The sequence below is a fragment of the Chiloscyllium plagiosum genome, unplaced genomic scaffold (assembly GCF_037043375.1).
Source record: "Chiloscyllium plagiosum isolate Xiang-an unplaced genomic scaffold, Cpla_swu_hap1 HiC_scaffold_2, whole genome shotgun sequence".
NCBI classification, from domain to species: domain Eukaryota; kingdom Metazoa; phylum Chordata; class Chondrichthyes; order Orectolobiformes; family Hemiscylliidae; genus Chiloscyllium; species Chiloscyllium plagiosum.
The window spans coordinates 65,896,539-65,916,438 of NW_028270140.1; the positions used below are offsets into that span (position 1 = coordinate 65,896,539).

General features: G+C 43.4%; 1 protein-coding gene across 5 annotated transcripts in view; it reads right to left on the reverse strand.

Annotated features, from left to right (window-relative positions):
* aopep (aminopeptidase O (putative)) overlaps positions 1-19,900 on the reverse strand; it is a 376,099-nt gene that overhangs the window by 44,388 nt on the left and 311,811 nt on the right. For 4 of the 5 annotated variants that reach the window (XM_043713335.2, XM_087997399.1, XM_087997395.1 and 1 more), the window contains exon 14: positions 6,667-6,783. The exons of the other annotated variant lie outside the window; for it this stretch is intronic. In XM_043713335.2, the coding sequence (XP_043569270.2) occupies positions 6,667-6,783 (117 nt within the window). The remainder of the gene's footprint in view (positions 1-6,666; positions 6,784-19,900) is intronic. 5 annotated transcript variants of the gene reach the window in all.

Here is a 19,900-nt window from a genome sequence, read left to right on the forward strand (position 1 = left end):
AAAAAGTATAACAACACTGTGCCTTTAAGAGGTATGTTCTGTCCTGTATCCCCTGCAAGAGAGTTTCATCACACACTGGTGCTGAAATATCCCCTTTATTCAGACAGTGGGTAAACAGCTTTGAGTTCTCCCTAGGTGATTTTTTAAAAGTAAGTCAAAAGAATTATGAATTGGCAGGGTCAGGCTCACACAGATTTTAGTTTTGCTTTCAATTAGGCTTTTGCTGGCTGCTGGAGCTAAAAGCTCAAGTTCTCTGCTGCTAGAGTGAAATCTTAGACAGAAAGGCTCCTTCTTAAAAATCCAAAGAGGCATTTTATTTTGGTTTCTTTCAACTGAACTGTTAATATAACTTTCCTGCCATAACGTTTCCTTTTTACTTCAAATATATTTAGAGTATTTTTCTTTTACTGTTGTGTATTACTGTGCTTTTAGCTTAAATTGTTTTCAAGTATCTTTCCATTGTGTATAAGAGTTGGGATGTCAATTTGCAGCTGTACAGGACATTTGAGAAGCCATTTTTAGAATACTGTATACAATTCTGGTTGCCCTGCTATAAGAAGGACATTTTCACATTGGAGATTGTTCAGAAAAGATTTACAAGGATGTTGCCAGGACTGGAAGGTTTGAGTTATAAGGATAGGCTGGGACTTCTTTCACAGATGTGTAGGAAGTTGAGGGGTGACCTTATAGACATTTATAAAATCATGAGGGGCATAGATAAAGTGAGAGGATAAAGATTTAAGAGAGGCTTTAGGGGCAAATTTTTCACACACAGGGCAGTTCATGTATGGAATAATCTGCCAAAGGAAGTGGTAAATGCAAATACAGTTACAACATTTAAAAGGCATGTGGACAGGTACATGAATAGGAAAGGTTTACAGGGATATGGGCTAAACACAGGTAAGTGGGACTAGTTTAGCTGGGGAAACCTGATCGGCATGGATGTCAAAGAGTCATAGAGATGTACAGCATGGAAACAGACCCTTCGGTCCAACTCGTCCATGCTGACCGAATATCCTAAACGAATCGAGTCCCATTTGTTAGCACTTGGCCCAAATTCCTCTAAACCTTTCCTATTCATATATCATCCAGATGCCTTTTAAATGTTGTAAATGTACCACTTCCTCTGACAGCTCATTCCATACTGTCTGAGTGAAAACATTGCCCCTTAGGTCTCTTTTAAATTTTTTCCATCTCATCTTAAACCATTGTACTCTAGTTCTAGACTCCCCCAACCCAGGGAAAAGACCTTGTCAACTAATCTATCCATGTCCCTCATGATTTTGTAAACCATTATAAGGCCACCCCTCAGCCTCTGCAATCCAGGAAAAACAGCCCCAGACTATTCAGCCTCGCCATATAGCTCAAGCCTTCCAATCCTGTCAACATCCTTAGAAATCTTTGCTGAACCCTTTCAAGTCTCACAACATCTTTCCTATAGGAGGGAGACCTATACAATATTCCAAAAGTGGCCGAGCCAATTTCCTGTATAGCCGCAACATGATGTCCCAACTCCTATACACAATACACTGACCAATAAAGGAAAGCATACCAAACTGCCTTCTTCACTATCCTATCTACTTGCGACTCAGCTTTCTGCAAATCTGTTTCAATTCTCCTGCCACTTGTCCATAGCCCTCCAAATGTTAATTTAAAAAGTTAAATTGCAAATCTCTTTTTTAGAATCTTCATCCAATTGCCGTTCACTGTTCTAGATGCTCAGAACTTACTAAGTAAAATAACCTTCACATTTTCACCCTGCATTATTTGCCAATTACCTGAAAGTGGTTACTAAAAATTGTGATAATGTTAATAATTTCTCTGTCTCTTTGCAAATTAAATATCCTGGGAACAAATCTGGACTAAATCACTGTTTAACCTTCTCAGCTCCAAGGAGAATTATCTGAGCTTCTGCTAACTCTCCATAAAAGAGAAATCCCTCTTAATTTTAATTTATTAGACTCAGAGTCACAGAGCTACACAGCACAGAAACACTCTCCAATCCAAATCATCCGTGCCGACTTGATATCCTAAATTAATGTAATTCCATTTGCCAGCACCATGTATCCTGGTGGCTAATTGTTCTTCCAGGATACATGAACATCAACTAGCCACAAAAAGACATGACCCACTATCACTAGTATCCTTACTTACAGACGAAGGAGGACACCACTTTGACTGGAATAACACTTCCATCCTCGGACAAGCCAAACAGAGTCACGCATGGAAATTCTTTGAAGCATGGCATTCCAACTGGAACTCTATCAATAAACACATTGATTTGGACCCCTTCTACTATCCTCTGAGAAAAAGAACCAGAAACGACATCACTATCCAAAGAAACCTGAACACATAAATAGAAAGCGGGACATAACAGCAGAGTCTCACCAGAGGCTAACTGATGATGTTACCTAGTATGGTGAGGAAACATCTGGAAACGAATCTTCCAGCTCAGTGAACCAACACATCGAGAACCTCAACGTGAGCTACAAATCATTTCAAAAATCGCTCAGAATATATTTTAAAATTACTTTCACGGTCACTAATTTTTCATTATGATATCTAATCTTTGTCTGAAAACTCTTTTTGATCATGTATTTTGAAAAAGGTTTGGTATCACAGCAGTGATTACATTAAATTCTGTAAAATTACTCAGACGATTTTTAATCCCTTAGGTAGCCACACCTTAATAAAAAACACGATAAATCCGGTAGGTGTTCTGTTGTGAAGTAGAAGTTGGAAATTATAGAAAAGATCAATGGTTGAAAAATTATGTAAAAGTTCTCAACTCACCCACAAGAGGAAACACCCTGTGTTCATCTAGTCTAGACCATTCAGAATCTTATACACTTCAATCAAGTCACCGCTCACTCTTCAAACCCCTAGTGGAAACAAGCCCAGAGTGTGGTGCTGGAAAAGCACAGCAGGTTAGGCAGCATCTGAGGAGTAGGAGAGTCGACGTTTCAGGCAAAAGCCCTTCATCTGATGAAGGGCTTTTGTCCAAAACATCGACTCTCCTGCTCCTCGGATGCTGCCTGACCTGCTGTGCTTTTCCAGCACCATACTCTCGACTCTAACTTCCAGCATCTGCAATCCCTACTTTCGCCTGTACACAAGCCCAACCTATCCAATCTATGCCCTCTCTTTTGTCAAGATAATAATATGTAGCTCCTATTCCCAAAGGTTCTTGCAACCTGCAAAACTCCAAATGATTCAGAATACTCAACTTGTCATGCAACTAATAATCTTTGAAACTGAGAGGTAGTTCAGGCAGAGGACCAGGAATAGGTGGTTCAGCTCCTTGACCTGGTTCTACTATTGAAGTAGATCAGGGGCTGAACTGTACCTCAGGTCCATCTACCAACGGTTGATCTATACCTCCCGATACACTTACCCATTAGAAGTCTGATTTCCTCAAAAAAAAATAATTTGACCAAACATCCACAACTTTGTGGAAATTATCACCTTTTTATAATGCTCAGAGTGATTTTACTCCTGGGCTACTTGGCTGTTGATTTAAGTTTGCACCTTATTACTTGGGATACACTATGAAAGAAAATAGGTTCTAAGGACAGAAGGAAACTCTGGTCGGGTAAAGATGTGGGATTTGTTTGAGTACTGTGGCTGCCATGCTTTACTAGATTTCATATGTCCAAAAGATACAGTAGTTTAAAGGTTGTTGCTGTACCAGTAATCCAGAGACCTGGACTAATCACCCAGGGAACAAAGGTTCAAATGCCTCTATGTCAGTTTGAGAATCTGAATTTGCTAACAGCAAAATTTGAAATGCACCCAAATGGTGAAAGGAATGTTTAAAGAAAGAAACGAAAACAAAAATTGCTGGAAAAGTTCAGCAGGTTTGGCAGCATTTACGAAGAGAAATCGGAGTTCAGGCAGGGTCATTGGGCCTTTCTTTTCCAGCAACATCTGTTTTTGTTTCTGATTTACAGCATCTGCAGTTCTTCTGGTTTATGTTTAAGATAAAGATAGGACATGGCTTTCAATGGGAAATCCTTTTCCTCTGCTGGTTCCTTTGATCAGACAGCAAGAGCCGAATCTTACATTTCTTAACTAAAGTTTGGGAGAAGATTTGTAGCTCGGGTGCTCGTTGTTGTGGTTCTGTTCGCCGAGCTGGGAATTTGTCTTGCAAACGTTTCGTCCCCTGTCTAGGTGACATCCTCAGTGCTTGGGAGCCTCCTGTGAAGCGCTTCTGTGATGTTTCCTCCGGCATTTATAGTGGCCTGTCTCTGCCGCTTCCGTTTGTCAGTTCCAGCTGTCCGCTGTAGTGGCCGGTATATTGGGTCCAGGTCGATGTGTTTGTTGATAGAGTCTGTGGATGAGTGCCATGCCTCTAGGAATTCTCTGGCTGTACTCTGTTTGGCTTGCCCTATAATGGTAGTGTTCTCCCAGTCGAATTCATGTTGCTTGTCATCTGCGTGTGTGGCTACTAAGGATAGCTGGCCGTGTCATTTCGTGGCTAGTTGGTGTTCATGGATACGGATCGTTAGCTGTCTTCCTGTTTGTCCTATGTTGCGTTTTGTGCAGTCCTTGCATGGGATTTTGTACACTACATTGGTTTTGCTCATGTTGGATATCGGGTCCTTCGTTCTGGTGAGTTGTTGTCTGAGAGTGGCTGTTGGTTTGTGTGCTGTTATGAGTCCTAGTGGTCGCAGTAGTCTGGCTGTCAGTTCGGAAATGCTCCTAATGTATGGTAGTGTGGCTAGTCCTTTGGGTTGCGGCATGTCCTCATTCTGTTGTCTTTCCCTTAGGCATCTGTTGATGAAATTGCGAGGGTATCCGTTTTTGGCGAATAACTTGTGTAGGTGTTCCTCTTCCTCTTTTTGCAGTTCTGGTGTGTTGCAGTGTGTTGTGGCCCTTTTGAATAGTGTCTTGATGCAACTTCTTTTGTGTGTGTTGGGGTGGTTGCTTTCATAGTTTAGGACTTGGTCTGCTTTCCTGTAAACCTTTGTGGTGAATTCTCCACAACAATTTCATGTCCGATACCCAACATGAGCAAAACCAATGTAGTGTACAAAATCCCATGCAAGGTCTGCACAAAACACTACATAGGACAAACAGGAAGACAGCTAATGATCCGTATCCATGAACACCAATTAGCCACGAAACGACATGGCCAGCTATCCTTAGTAGCCACACACGCAGATGACAAGCAACATGAATTCGACTGGGACAACAGTACCATTATAGGGCAAGCCAAACAGAGTACAGCCAGGGAATTCCTAGAGGCATGGCACTCATCCACAGACTCTATCAACAAACACATCGACCTGGACCCAATATACCGGCCACTACAGCGGACAGCTGGAACTGACAAACGGAAGCGGCAGAGACAGGCCACTATAAATGCCGGAGGAAACATCACAGAAGCGCTTCACAGGAGGCTCCCAAGCACTGAGGATGTCACCTAGACAGGGGACGAAACGTTTGCAAGACAAATTCCCAGCTCGGCGAACAGAACCACAACATTTCTTAACTAAGTCCGAGTTGTGTCATGTTTTTTGGAGGGATTTCTACCACAAACCCAAGCAAATTTCTTGATATATCTAATCAAACCTGCCCAATTAACTACCTACCCTTCCCCTATGGCATCCCTCAAATCCAATCCCAGCTCCATCTTGCCACACACCTTTCTTGGAACAACTCACTACTGGCAGGATATTCTGCTATCCACTCACATGCATTGTGCCCATGCCATCTTTAAAAGTAATGTTAGTCCAGAGCTGTCCCACAATGTTCCTGAGATTTGCCAGGAATATTGCAGACAGGGGAAAATCAGCATCCCTTCACTGTTGCTGTATCAAAATCCTGAAACTCCCCCACTAAGGACATTGGGGGTCAACCTAGAGCACATGGATTGCAGCAGTTCAAGAAAGCCACTCACCACCACCATCTCAAGGGCAATGAGGAAAGGGCAGTAAATGCTGGCCAGCCAGTGACACCCAAGTCCCACAAGTGAATGAAATTTTTTAAAAAATCACTGTTTTAGTAGTCCTGCTGGACAAGGGCATATTCTTCTTCCCTGCTCCACCAGGTTAAGGATGGCAGATTTCCTTTCCTGCAGGACATTAGTGAACCAGTTTTACTGACAACTGACAGTTGTTGCCGTTAAGCTACCTTTCTAATTCCAAAAAATTTTATCAATTTCAAATTTCACCATCTGCCATGGTGGGATTTCAATTCATTTTCTCAAGACTACTGATCTGGGATTCTGGATTCCCAATCCAGTGACTTTACCACTACATCACTGCCACCTCTTAGTTTATTTCTACAAAGGAAAGATAATGAGATATCTGTACTCCTGAAAACAACTTTACTGCATTAATATTTTTTCAACAATTTGAAGTAGACCATAACTCTCAAAGTACTATTGAGAAACATAAGATTTTGAACAATGTCAAATAAAGCTTTTGAACAACTTGGATAGAAACTTATTTTTTTCCCTGCCAAGAGATTGCAAGACTCCATAAACCTTTCTTCCCCCATTAGGTTTAAAACAAGAGAGTTGATTATTTATAGTGCATTCTAACTTGGCTGGCTTAAATGAATATACAGCCACCGTTTTAAGCCCTGTGAACTTCATTTTTCCCTTTGGCATAGTTTTTCAAGTGTTGACACAATAGTTCAGTGGGCCAGTAAATGAATTACCTCTGCATCCTGCTCCCGGAGGCAATAATGCTTCTGGAGCAACTGCAGTGTTCGGAAAGAAAAGGATTTTACTTCCAACAGCAATTCTAGGAGCAATACCAGCTGGTCTGGCAAAAGCTGAAATGTAGAAAGGTACAATGAGAGAACAGTGTATTCATAAATCAAAAAAAATGTCTGTTTATACACAATGCATATATATAATGTACACAGTAATTTTGAAGTTATATAAAACAAGTGTACTGTCAGGCACTTATATTTTAACAAATTTCAAAAGTTCCATCTTGCTAGAAGTGATCTTTAAAATATTTTCTAAGAGCATTGACACTTTTATGTATTGTACTTATATTAACTTGAAAGCATTTAACTCTTAAAAACTAGATGAGCTAATTGAGAAAATATAGTTTTACATTGTAAGATCCCTTGCACATAAGGCAGAATTATTTTCCAAACAATTCCTACTGCATTGCTCAACATTTTCTCTACATCCTAATTCAAGACACATTTGTTTACACCAAAATCTAAAGGCAAGAACAGGTGCCCCTGTTGATAGATCCAGATACAACTTACCAGCTTTGCACGTTACATTCAATATAACACTGCAGGCCAACTATGAAGCAGTGCTTATTTTATGGTACCCATATATGGGGATACAACATCACTTATGCCACTGTGGTTGCCAGAAGTACTATTTAATATGACTGACAGGGTTATCCTTTTAAGGTACTTCAAAGAGTATTTAGCATTCTAAACTTAACCCAAGCTCACCCGTAAAATCCCATATTATCCTTTTGATCTTGATAGGGAAAGTACACTTTGCAAGATGTAACTGGACTCACTTTTCATTGCCTGGTCATTAAATTTGCAGATTCAATATTCCATATCCCAAAGAAACTACCTTCCACATATTTTCACATCATTTTACATTTCACTGCACATCGTGCTGCCCTCATGGGTTTCTTTTCCAAACTGATAGTTTAATAGGACTCTCTTTCACAGTCCAGGTGTAAAACAAATTAAATCAATAAATTTTGTAACTTGTTAGCATGTGTGAACTTTTACAAAGGCTGTAACCAAGGTTGATTGTGTATACTTGTACTCATTTTGTAATGAAACTTTAAAGAGTATGAGTTTTTGGTTCCCAAGCCCTATCGAGCACCCTAGCAGACACAAAGGATTCTCACACCACCTACACCAATTAATTATATTATATTGTGAAGAGATGGATTTATAGCAAGATAACCATGAAATGTTAAGAGGAAGCATAACAAAGCAATCAAAAGTTCCAAGTTATCTTTCTCCCTCGCTTTAGCGACTGGTAAATATATGCACAATTTATATTTCACATAATTTCACGAACTCCCCAGCAGAAGTTACTTCCTAATTCAAGTATATATAAAACAGGTAGGTCCTGAAAGTAATCTAAAATTATTTCAATTACAAGAAAATAACTTTAAATATTTATGAATAATTGCAGCAGCAATAAATGTTTAAAATAAGAGTAAACTCCACTTGCCTAACTTAAAACTATCAAAAACTGGCTCTTGATTAAAATCTCCATTTTATTTCTCGGCTGAGCAGTACAGAGGCAATAATTTCTGTATTTAACAACGGACTTGTACAGGAAGTGGCAAGCACAAAAGGAGGTCAATTGGCCCATCGCATCCACTATGGTCAACAAAGATATGACTGCATTTTCAGGCTTTCGCCCATAGCCTTGGAAGCTATGGCAATGCAAGTGAGTATCTAAATACTGCTTAAATGTTCCGAGTATTCTAATGCACCCACCCTTTCAGATATTGAGCACCAAACACCCAGCCCCTGCTCAGTGAAAAAGGTGTTTCGTCAACAAGGGCAGCACATGGCTCAGTGGTTAGCACTGTTGCCTCACAGCACCCAGGGTCCCAGGTTTGATTCCGGCCTTGGGCGACTGTCTGTGTGGAGTTTGCACATTCTTCCAGTGTCTGCGTGGGTTTCTTCCGGGTGCTCCGGTTTCATCCCACAGTCCAAAGATGTGCAAGTCAAGTGAATTGGCCGTGATAAATTGCCCGTAGTGTTAGGTGCATTAGTCTGGGTGGGTTACTCTTTGGAGGGCCGGTGTGGACTTGTTGGGCCGAAGGGCCTGTTTTCACACTGTAAGGAATCTAATCTAATCTAAACTAAACTCTCCTCTTTGCCTTCAACTGCTTTTCTTAAATCCATGCCTCTTCGTTATTGATTCCTCTACTAATGGAAATGTTTTCTTATCTAGCCAAATCAATGCTCCTTACAATGTTTTACACATCTACGAGGTCCTATTTCAACTGTAGCCACATGAAGGAAAGCAAACCCAGTCTATCTAATCTTTGCTCAGAGCTCAGGCACTCCAGCCCAGATAGCATCCTGGTAAATATTCTCTGCACCCTCTCTCAAACAATCACACCCTTCTCATAATGTGGTGACCAGAAAATATGCAGCATTCCTGTTGTAGTGTCTTACATAGTTCTATTATGATTTCCTTCCACTTGCATTTAATACCTTGGCTAATAAAGGTAAGTAGCCCATATGCCTTAATGATCTAATTACCTGCCCTGCTACCTTCAGGGACGTGTGGATATGCACATTAAGTTCCCCCTCATCTTCCGTACTTTCTAGGAGCCGACCATTCACACTGTAATCTCTTGCCTTGTTAACCTATCCACAATTGCATTACTTCATACCAGGTTGAATTTCATTTGCATCATCTAGCCCATTCATATTCTTTTCACTATTTACCACCTTATCAATTTCTGTGTCACCACATACTTCTTGATTGTACCCCCTATAAATTATTACAGTACACGACAAACATCAAAAGCCCTGAGCTTGGTGTAACCCCCAGTAGAAATAGACTTCCAGTCACCACCTTCTGCTTCCAGTCTCTTAGCCAATTTTAGAACCAATGCTTTACTTTGCCTCGAAGTCCACAGGCTCCTACTTTCATATCCAGTCCGTCACAAAAAATACATTATCCTCATCAACATCCTTGACATTCTGGCTTCTCTGGTTGTAGCCCAACTCTTTACAGGAATGCCTGTGCCTTGTACTCTCACTATTTTCTCTTTGAATGCATCTCACTGCTCTGATACAGTTTATCTGCAAGTTGCTGCTCCCAAGTCTACGTGGGCCAAATCATACCTTAGTACAATTAGTCTTTCCTGTTTAGAACTATTATTCCTGGCCTATCCTTATCCTTTTTTATGACTACTATAAATTGAACTGAGTTGCAGTCACCATCTTCAAAATGCTTGCCTATTCTTACAACTTCCACCTGTCCCAGTTCAAGTCCAAACTAGATCGAGAGATGCCCTTTGTCTCCTGGGCTTTCTACGTACAGGCTAAAGCAAACAAACAAACTAACAATCTCCTGGATGCACTTCAAGAATTTTGTTCCCTCTCTACTTTGCAAACTACACTATCCCAGTTAATATTTGGGTAGTTAAAATCCTCAACAATTACTGTCTTCTTATTCTGACATTTCTCTGAAATTTGGTTACATATCTGATCTCTCTCTCCATGATTGTTTGGAGGCATAGTGCACATCCAAAGCACGTTTTCCCTTTTTGTGTTTTTTACTACTATCCACATGGCTTTATTTGATGATCCTTCCAGTCTAGAAGAATGGCCAGGAACCCTGCAAGAACATCAATGACCTTCTCCATTCCACCACATTAGGTGCCACACTCTGCTAACTCACACCAACCCTGCACCCAGCTCCTACTAATGTTCATACTCTAACATTCTCATGATTGCAGGCAACATGTTCCCTCACTCACACTCGGTCCCACCAACCTCCAAACCCTTCATGGCCCTGGGGCTACCTACTCACCTTCCCAAATACTCCACCATCTTTTGAACACCTGCAACAGGACCAACAGTGATGCCGCCTACATTCACCACACAACAGTTCTTTCTTCTCTCCCAGTACAGGAGGACAAAACAGCCTTTGACATGGGAGAAAGACCCTAGGACTGGTGGAGGGTATCCACCTCCAGGCTCCTTATCTACTACAGGGTGCGAAGACCAGGGTGGTTCTTATAAGCACGTTAATCAAGTTAGAACCAATCCTCATCCCATTGCAATTCTCAGATTAATCCCAATGCCTGGGGTATCTATTGCACAGGAGAAAGTGAGAACTGCAGATGCTGGAGATCAGAGCTGAAAATGTGTTGCTGGAAAAGCGCAGCAGGTCAGACAGCACCCAAGAAACAGGAGAATCGATGTTTCGGGCATAAGCCTGAAGAAGGGCTTATGCCCAAACGTCGATTCTCCTGTTCCTTGGATGCTGCCTGACCTGCTGCGCTTTTCCAGCAACACATTTTCAGTATCCATTGCACACCATGATAACCATTGGTCTTCTCTCCTTTGTGTCTTGCAGGAGCCAGTGGGATGATCACAACTTCTGCAGAAAACTGGGCTTCACCACTAGAAGGCACTTCATTAATCTCTGAGGAAGAGAGCTCCAAGGCTTCTGAGGAAGCATTGGCTAGGCCACCTCCTGCAATGCCTACCAACTCAGAGACCAAAGCCTCGGTGGGCACATCAGCTTTATACTTCAGGGAGCAAAGGAAGGTGAATACCTCACTGTTACAGCTTTGTGTCTGGCTGAGGAAGAAATGTCTCTGGCTCCTGAGACTTGGGCACTGCCAGATGCAGGCACCTGTTCAGCTCCAGGTGACAGTGGACTCCATAGTGTTGTCAATCAGGAACGTATAATAAGAAACAGTGCAGCAGGCAAGTGTTAGGGAATCAATAGTCCTCACAGCCCAGAGGCTACACTAGTACACTTATCTTTGGAACTCAGCTACCTCGAGCTTGTCAACATCTGGGTGCTTACATGGACAGATTAATGGTTGCCATCAAGAGCCAAATCCAGCATGCTCAGTCTGCTGAATACATGCACTTCATCATCCAAGGTGATCTTCGTGATCAAAGGCATGGCAAAGGACTGGGGCACTCAATCAAGTCCCCTTTCCTCACAATGAGGCAAGGGAGTGCCAGGAAACATCCAACCAGTGGGGGAAGACCAGTGAAGCGTACACATAAGACACTCAAAGTGGCCATGCCCTTCATACCTTAACCTGCCAGCCCCTCTCTGATCTTTAGAAGTTCAGCCAAGATGTGTCAGAGTCATACAACACACAAACAGGTCCTTCAGTCCAACTTGTCCCATTCCAACCAGGTTTCCCAAACTAAACTAGTCCCATTTGCTTGTGTTTGGCCCATATCCCTTTAAACATTTCCTATTCATGTACCTGTCTAAATGTCTTCTAAATACTGTAACAGTACCTGCACCTACCACTTCCTCTGGTAGTTCATTCCATATACAAACGACCCTGTGCATGAAAAAGATTGCCTCTCAAGTCCCTTTTAAATCTTTCCCCTCTCACTTTAAAACTATTGCTTCTTTAAATTGTAAAATTACTTTCTCAGCAGGTAATCTGCCTCTGGCAAGGAGGCCGATCCAGACACAAAGGATCAAATTCCAAGGCCGATAATCTCCACTGCTAAACAGGCTTCCTCCACCCAGCTGCAAAACCTGGGACAAAACGGAGACATAGTGGGAAGGAAAGGTAAAAAAAGCACACTGGTGGCACAGATGAAACTGCACTGTGTAAATGTTCATGGTTTTGCCAAACATCTCTATTTTTTGAATTTCTTTCTAATTCTGAATGTAAGTATGATACATGATACCTAACTTGATGTCCAAGGATCATATCTGTATTGAGAGTCTACTGAAGCATGTGGAAACAAGATGAACAAGATTTATGCAGGGCTATGAGTTCTGCTGGCACCAATGCCCCTCGTTGTTGAACACTCCTATTCTTTCTCTGGGCTGTGTGTGCCAAGGTGTTGGTGCTGAATGTAGTGGTCGGTAATGTCTAGGACAGGGACTAGTACAATAGGATCACCAGGGATTAGGGGCTCAGTAATGTCTAGGACAGGGACTAGTACAATAGGATCACCAGGGATTAGGGGCTCAGTAATGTCTAGGACAGGGACTAGTACAATAGGATCGGCAGGGATTAGGGGCTCCACTAGTCCAGTCTTCTTAAGGGCATCACATCAGTGGGTCCTTCAGCTATCTCCTCACAAGTCAAGATATTTTCCTGACCCATTCTGGGTCAGCTCACTGTCATTTTGTTTCTCATTGAATAGTTTTGATTTCCAGCACAGTGAAAGGTAACAGCAAGCACTCTTTGAGCAATAGCTTTCAACCTCCACCTTTATGACTGCAAAGTCCCAAACATTCAGATCCTCTTCTACCTATGAAACCAATAGATCCACCTCCTCAGGTCCTCACCAACCCATCTAGGCAAACCTCCCCATGCCCACCATTCCCCCCAACTCTGGCATATTAGATAGCATTGCCCACTATGGTCATACATTGTCCCCTCAAAGCCAAAGTGTTCTTGAACATGGGCAAACCCATTTCTTGCATTATCTTGTTCCCATCCATACTTTACCACATACCCCACCTTACAAATAAAGATATTTCCTTCACTACTAATCATTTCTCCCTCCCCCCAGGCGTACAGATCTCAGTCGGCATGAATAGATTCCAGAGTCTCCTTTACCAACCCCATTTCTCTTCCCAACACTCCTTTCCCTTACTTGCCCTGGATGGACCCAACAGACTGATTGTGACCCACATCACTGAGTGCACTAACTGGATGATTAATGCCCAGGTCCTTGACTCATGTCTGTTTATCTCCCTCATAGACTTACCCCAATTCACAGACTGACTGCTATGGAGCCACAGAATCCACCATGTCTGCAGCAGCTCAGACACCTCTGACCAAGAATACTCTAACCAAACAGTTCGCCACGTTCAATTCCCTGCACTGGTATGGGACACCACCCTCGGGTTACTGTGCCAAACCCCCTGATTGACAAGTGCCTCCATACACTGCAGTGAAGACTAGCCCCCTAGGATTTGAGGCCTGGCTGCTTGCTTGCTTCTCATGCAGTCCATTTGCTGCTTAAGCTATTGGCATATTAAGCAGATGTGAGATTAATGCAGAACCCAGCCATACAGCAAGATTTCTGCCTCCTTGACTGAGAACCGTTGACCAGCAAGGCAAGCTGCATGGTTGAGTGACAGCGCTAATAGGCACTGAAAGGCAATGAGAGTCAGGGAAGCTGTAAGCATGCAGGTAGGTGCTAAGAGAATAAATAAACTGCAGATTGATCCAATCTGTGAGCTCTGTGCCTCCTCCTTCATGCTCATTTTCCTTGCAACAGCCTTCCAACATTAATCAAACCAGCAGACAAGGGAGGCGCGGTCGTAGTTTGGCGCACCGACCTCTACACCGCTGAGGCCAAACGCCAGCTCGCAGATACCTCCTCCTACTGCCCCCTTGACCATGACCCCACCCCCCCACCACCAAACCATCATCTCCCAGACCATCCATAACCTCATCACCTCGGGGGATCTCCCATCCACCGCCTCCAACCTCATAGTCCCACAACCCCGCACCTCCCGCTTCTACCTCCTGCCCAAAATCCACAAACCTGACTGCCCCGGCCGACCCATTGTCTCCGCCTGCTCCTGCCCCACCGAACTCATCTCCGCATACCTTGACACCGTCCTGTCCCCCTTAGTCCAAGAACTCCCCACCTACGTTCGGGACACCACCCATGCCCTCCACCTGCTCCATGATTTTCGCTTCCCCGGTCCCCAACGCCTTATTTTCACCATGGACATCCAGTCCCTGTACACCTCCATCCCCCATCACGAAGGACTCAAAGCCCTCCGCTTCTTTCTTTCCCGCCGTACCGACCAGTACCCTTCCACAGACACCCTCCTTCGACTGACTGAACTGGTCCTCACCCTGAACAACTTCTCTTTCCAATCCTCCCACTTCCTCCAAACGAAAGGAGTAGCCATGTGCACCCGCATGGGCCCCAGCTATGCCTGCCTCTTCGTAGGATATGTGGAACAATCCAACTTCCGCAACTACACTGGCCCCACCCCCCACCTTTTCCTCCGCTACATCGATGACTGTATCGGCGCCGCCTCGTGATCCCACGAGGAGGTTGAACAGTTCATCTACTTCACCAACACCTTCCACCCCGACCTCAAATTCACCTGGACAGTCTCAGATTCCTCCCTCCCCTTCCTCGACCTTTCTATTTCTATCTCAGGCGACCGAATCAACACGGACATCTACTACAAACCAACCGACTCCCACAGCTACCTGGACTACACCTCCTCCCATCCTGCCCCCTGTAAAAACGCCATCCCAATCTCCCAATTCCTTCGACTCCAGCGCATCTGCTCCCAGGAGGACCAGTTCCAAAAACGCACATCCCAGATGGCCTCCTTCTTCAAGGACCGCAATTTCCCCCCTGACGATGCCCTCCACCGCATCTCTTCCACTTCTCGATCCTCCGCCCTTGAACCCCGCCCCTCCAACCGCCACCAGGACAGAACCCCACTGGTCCTCACCTACCACCCCACTAACCTCCATGTACAGCGCATCATCTGCCGCCATTTCCGCCACCTCCAAACGGACCCCACCACCAAGGATATATTTCCCTCCCCTATCAGCATTCTGTAAAGACCACTCTCTCCGTGACTCCCTCGTCAGATCCACACCCCCCACCAACCCAACCTCCACTCCCGGCACCTTCCCCTGCAACCGCAGGAGGTGCAAGACTTGCGCCCACACCTCCCCCCTCACCTCCCTCCAAGGCCCCAAAGGAAACTTCCATATCCGCCACAGATTCACCTGTACCTCCACACATATCATCTATTGCATCCTTTGCACCCGATGTGGCCTCCTCTATATTGGGGAGACGGGCCGCCTACTTGCGGAGCGTTTCAGGGAACACCTCTGGGACACCCGGACCAACCAACCCAACCACCCTGTAGCTCAACATTTCAATTCCCCCTCCCACTCCACCAAGGATATGCAGGTCTTTGGACTCCTCCATCGTCAGACCACAACAAAACGACGGTTGGAGGAAGAACGCCTCATCTTCCGGCTAGGAACCCTCCAACCACAAGGGATGAACTCGGATTTCACCAGTTTCCTCATTTCCCCTCCCCCCAGCCTGTCTCAGTCAAATCCAACAAATTCAGCACCGCCTTCCTAACCTGCAATCTTCTTCCCGACCTCTCCGCCCCCACCCCAGTCTGACCTATCACCCTCACCTTGACCTCTTTCCACCTATCACATTCCCGACGCCCCTCCCCCAAGTCCCTCCTCCCTATCTTTTATCTTAGCCTGCTGGACCAACTTTCCTCATTCCTGAAGAAGGGCTAATGCCCGAAACGTCGATTCTCCTGTTCCCTAGATGCTGCCTGACCTGCTGCGCTTTTCCAGCAACACATTTCCATCTCTGATCTCCAGCATCTGCAGACCTCACTTTCCCTTCCAACATTAATTGCCAATGCACCCTGGAATGCAGATCTACACATCCCAAATGGCCTGCGAATGGATCAGAGAGGTGCCACGACGATTATAAAGGTGTGACAACAACTTCCATGGATGAAGGACATGTGTGGTTTCCTGGATCATGCATTAAGATGCATGAAAGATCCTTGCAGACAGTGTGCTGAGGTCACCAGATACCTGCTCCGACTTTGATGTCAAGAATTCTCACCATCAAGTTTTCTCACGGTGGATGGTAAGATGGAAACAGCATATTAATATTAACAAACAATAATCCCACTTAATTGGCAACTCGCTGCTGCCTAACCAACATCTTGCTCTGATGTCCAGAACTCTCAGAAAAAATGCAAGTCATTCCCAACATTGAGAGAGGCTTAGTCCAATGTCTCATACATTTCGGCCTTACTTCTCGCCTTGCCCATATTTTTTAACCCCTTAGAAAATTCCACCTCATACGTGAGGTGACAATTTAAATGAAAATATTGCCTACTTCTCAAGGTAAGTAAAATTCTAATACTACGTTTGAGGGAAAAAGACAAGAAATATGATTTCAATACCTGCACTATGTGCCAAACAAGATAACAGGCATTGTCACAATTGCTCAAATTCACCAGAATTATATAAATCGAAGAAATTGAGTGCTGTCATCATCAGGTATACTTTTCTCCCGGAACTAGTGAAAGTTTAAAAATAAAGTTGTTGCAGGTCAGAGATTTCTTGTTTTACAATCCTTTCTTTTAACATTAGCAACTGGAAAAATACTTATTTGAGTTAGGCAAGATTTAACGCTGAACTAAAAGTCATCAGGTGAATGAATCCGTGAAAGATTAAAAGCATTAACTAAATTAGATATTCTCTCTAATGAAACAACCTCTAATGTAAATAGCAAAAAAGAAAGGCTTTTGCTTGGGCTTCCAGTAAACTAGATACTATGGACTGGATTTTTACTTGTCAATGGGAGTGCCACATAACCATAGTGATACAGAAATTCACATACTGACTGGCATGCTGGTACAATCCTACCCTGAACAATTCAATGGGAGGCAGGATATGGAGCAACAGTGCTACCTGACTGCAATTAGCAAATAGCCAATTAAGGTTCCTTAAAAGGTTCATTAGGACTACTGCCAGAAGCTGACGAGAATTTTTCAGTTGGTTTCCAGGTGCCTTGAAAGCATTGTGAGCTAGGACAGTTGCCTGGAAAGATCAGGATTCCAGCATTTCAGGCAGGCTTTGTATCCCAACCCTTCTTTTTCGTTTCAGCTCTCCAGCTTCAAAAGTTCACCCACTGTCTAATCTGATGGTAAGCCTGCCCTTTGACCACAATTGGCTAATTTGAGAAAATCATTGCCAGGGTTCCATTTGAACCAAACATTGAAGTTGTGACAATACTATGGCTTAAAAGGTGCATTTTGTCCTGCTTTTTTTGAAGAGAGGTTTTAAGATAGAGGTGTTGAGCTATCTATTTGAATCCAATAAAATAAACAGCTCGCGAGGACCTGGCCTTTTTTTGAAAAAAAGTTGGAACAATAAAAGCAGCTTGAATGGGTGAGGTCAAGTTCCCACAGGCGAGAATTTTTACTTTTGTTTTACCAGTAGCAGCAGTTGTACTGCAGCTTCTAAACCACACTTCAAGACTCCAACATCTCTCCCTGCTACTCACTCTCTCTCGCGATGTTTGTCCTCCTGGATTGGAGAATTGCCTGTCAGACTATTTTCTAGAATTTGCCTTTGCCAACGGTGTGTTTATGAGTTGTTACTATATTAGAACAGTTGCTGTTTAGTAGTTAAACAATCTATTATTTGGTTATGTTTTCCAATAGTTAAGTTATTCCAAAATCTTCTTTGTTGTATTTTACTTATAGTGCATGAATAAAGTGTCTTTTGCTTCAGACTGGTATTTTGACCATTTGAATTGCATCCAATGCCTGGCACCTGCCTTTAAAATAAGAAAAAGTTAAGAGTCTAAGCTACCTTTTCTTCATATTTCTTTTTATTAGAAGAAGTTTTTATTCTTTTACAATATTATAAAAATATAAAAAAGAAAATCAATAGAGCAAAAACATTAACAAGAAACTACCTACTACTCTATAGAACACACCAAAACAATCACACAAAGAAAACTCACCACATTGAGATTCAATAAGTAACTGTGCTATGCAAATTAGCTTAAGCTGACCCAGATTGCACTAGACCAATTTACTCCAACTTAGAATGAGCCACATTAGATAAAATCATCTTGAATTAGCTTAACTTAAATTAAATTAAAATTAAACTAAACTAAATTACACCACTCGCCACGCCCCCACTGAGGCTCCCACCCACAGGAGCATCAGTTATAAAAACCCATAATTATCAAGCTTCCTCACCCCAGGGCCCCTGGACTACCAAACCCAGCAACCATGGCTGTATAAAGGCCCTGGACAGTATTGCTGACAAGTCTGTATTGATGTAATTTAAAAAGGGCTGCCACATCTTATAGAGTGGTTCTGTTTTCTGGCGTACCACATTTGTGAGATAATCTTGAGGGATATGCTCCATCACTAATCTACGCCACCCCATGAGGCCCAGGGGTTTTTCTGAGATCCAGTTCATTAGAATGTTCTTCCTTGCACAGGGTGTGAAAATGTTAAATAATCTCTTCCCATGTTCATCCAGCGAGAGCAAATTCAGCAAACCCATAGGAAGGAATACTGGATCCGCCTTAACCTCGATTCCTAGGATCCCCTCCAACTCACTAACTATGGCACCCCAATATCCACGGATCCTGTAACATGACCATAAACAACGTGTAAGGGTGCTTATGCTATTTTTACATTTAGGACCTCCTGGAAATGCTCCTTTCTGGAATTTTGCTAACTCTTCTGGAGCCATATGGGCCCTATGAAGAATCTTCAACTGCATAGCTTGTCTTTATTGTATATCAAAATTTTCTTCTCATTCTCCCATATGTCCTCCCATGTTTCAAACAAAATTTCTTCTCCTACTCCCTGACTCCAGACTCCATAGATCGACGTTTCGGGCAAAAGCCTTCGCATTCCTGATGAAGGGCATTTGCCCGAAACGTCGATTTCGAAGCTCCTTGGATGCTGCCTGACCTGCTGTGCTCTTCCAGCACCACTAATCCAGAAACTGGTTTCCAGCATCTGCAGTCATTGTTTTTACTCCAGACTCCATAGAGTCTTTCCATATCCTCCAGGGCACCCTCACTCTGTAAGGGGTATAGGATACCGACCGAGAGTGTGCCCACACACCGGAGCATTCTTCTTTCTATAACAGACTTGTAAGGCTGAGCCAAGAGCGTGGTCTTTCTCTGTATGTAGTCCCTAATCTGGAAATAATAAAAGAGGTCCCTAACTAGGCAGCCCATATTTGTAACTTAATTGATCAAAAGACATCAGTACCTCACCCTCAAATAAATCTCCCAAATTGGAGACTCCCTTGATCTCCTATGCCTTAAAGTCAAAGTCCATTGACCCCAGCCTAAATCTTGGAGCTCCAACTAAAGGGGTGAATGGCAAGGTCTTATGTGAATTCCCCTCGCCCTGCCACATTATTCTCCACGCTTTGACCATGTTTAAGATAATCGGGTTTTTATAATGCTCAGCCACGGATTTCATCCTATCCATAAACAGTCAATTAACCAAGGGACACCTTACCTGAGAAGCCTCAATGTCAAGCCATATTGACCCCGGATCCTTGTGCAACCAGTCACCCACATATGACAATAGGACACCTATTTGATATTGCTTCAAATCTGGGAGATCAACCCTCACTCCACCCCATACCCTGTGGGAGCTGCAACTTAGTAAGTTTAA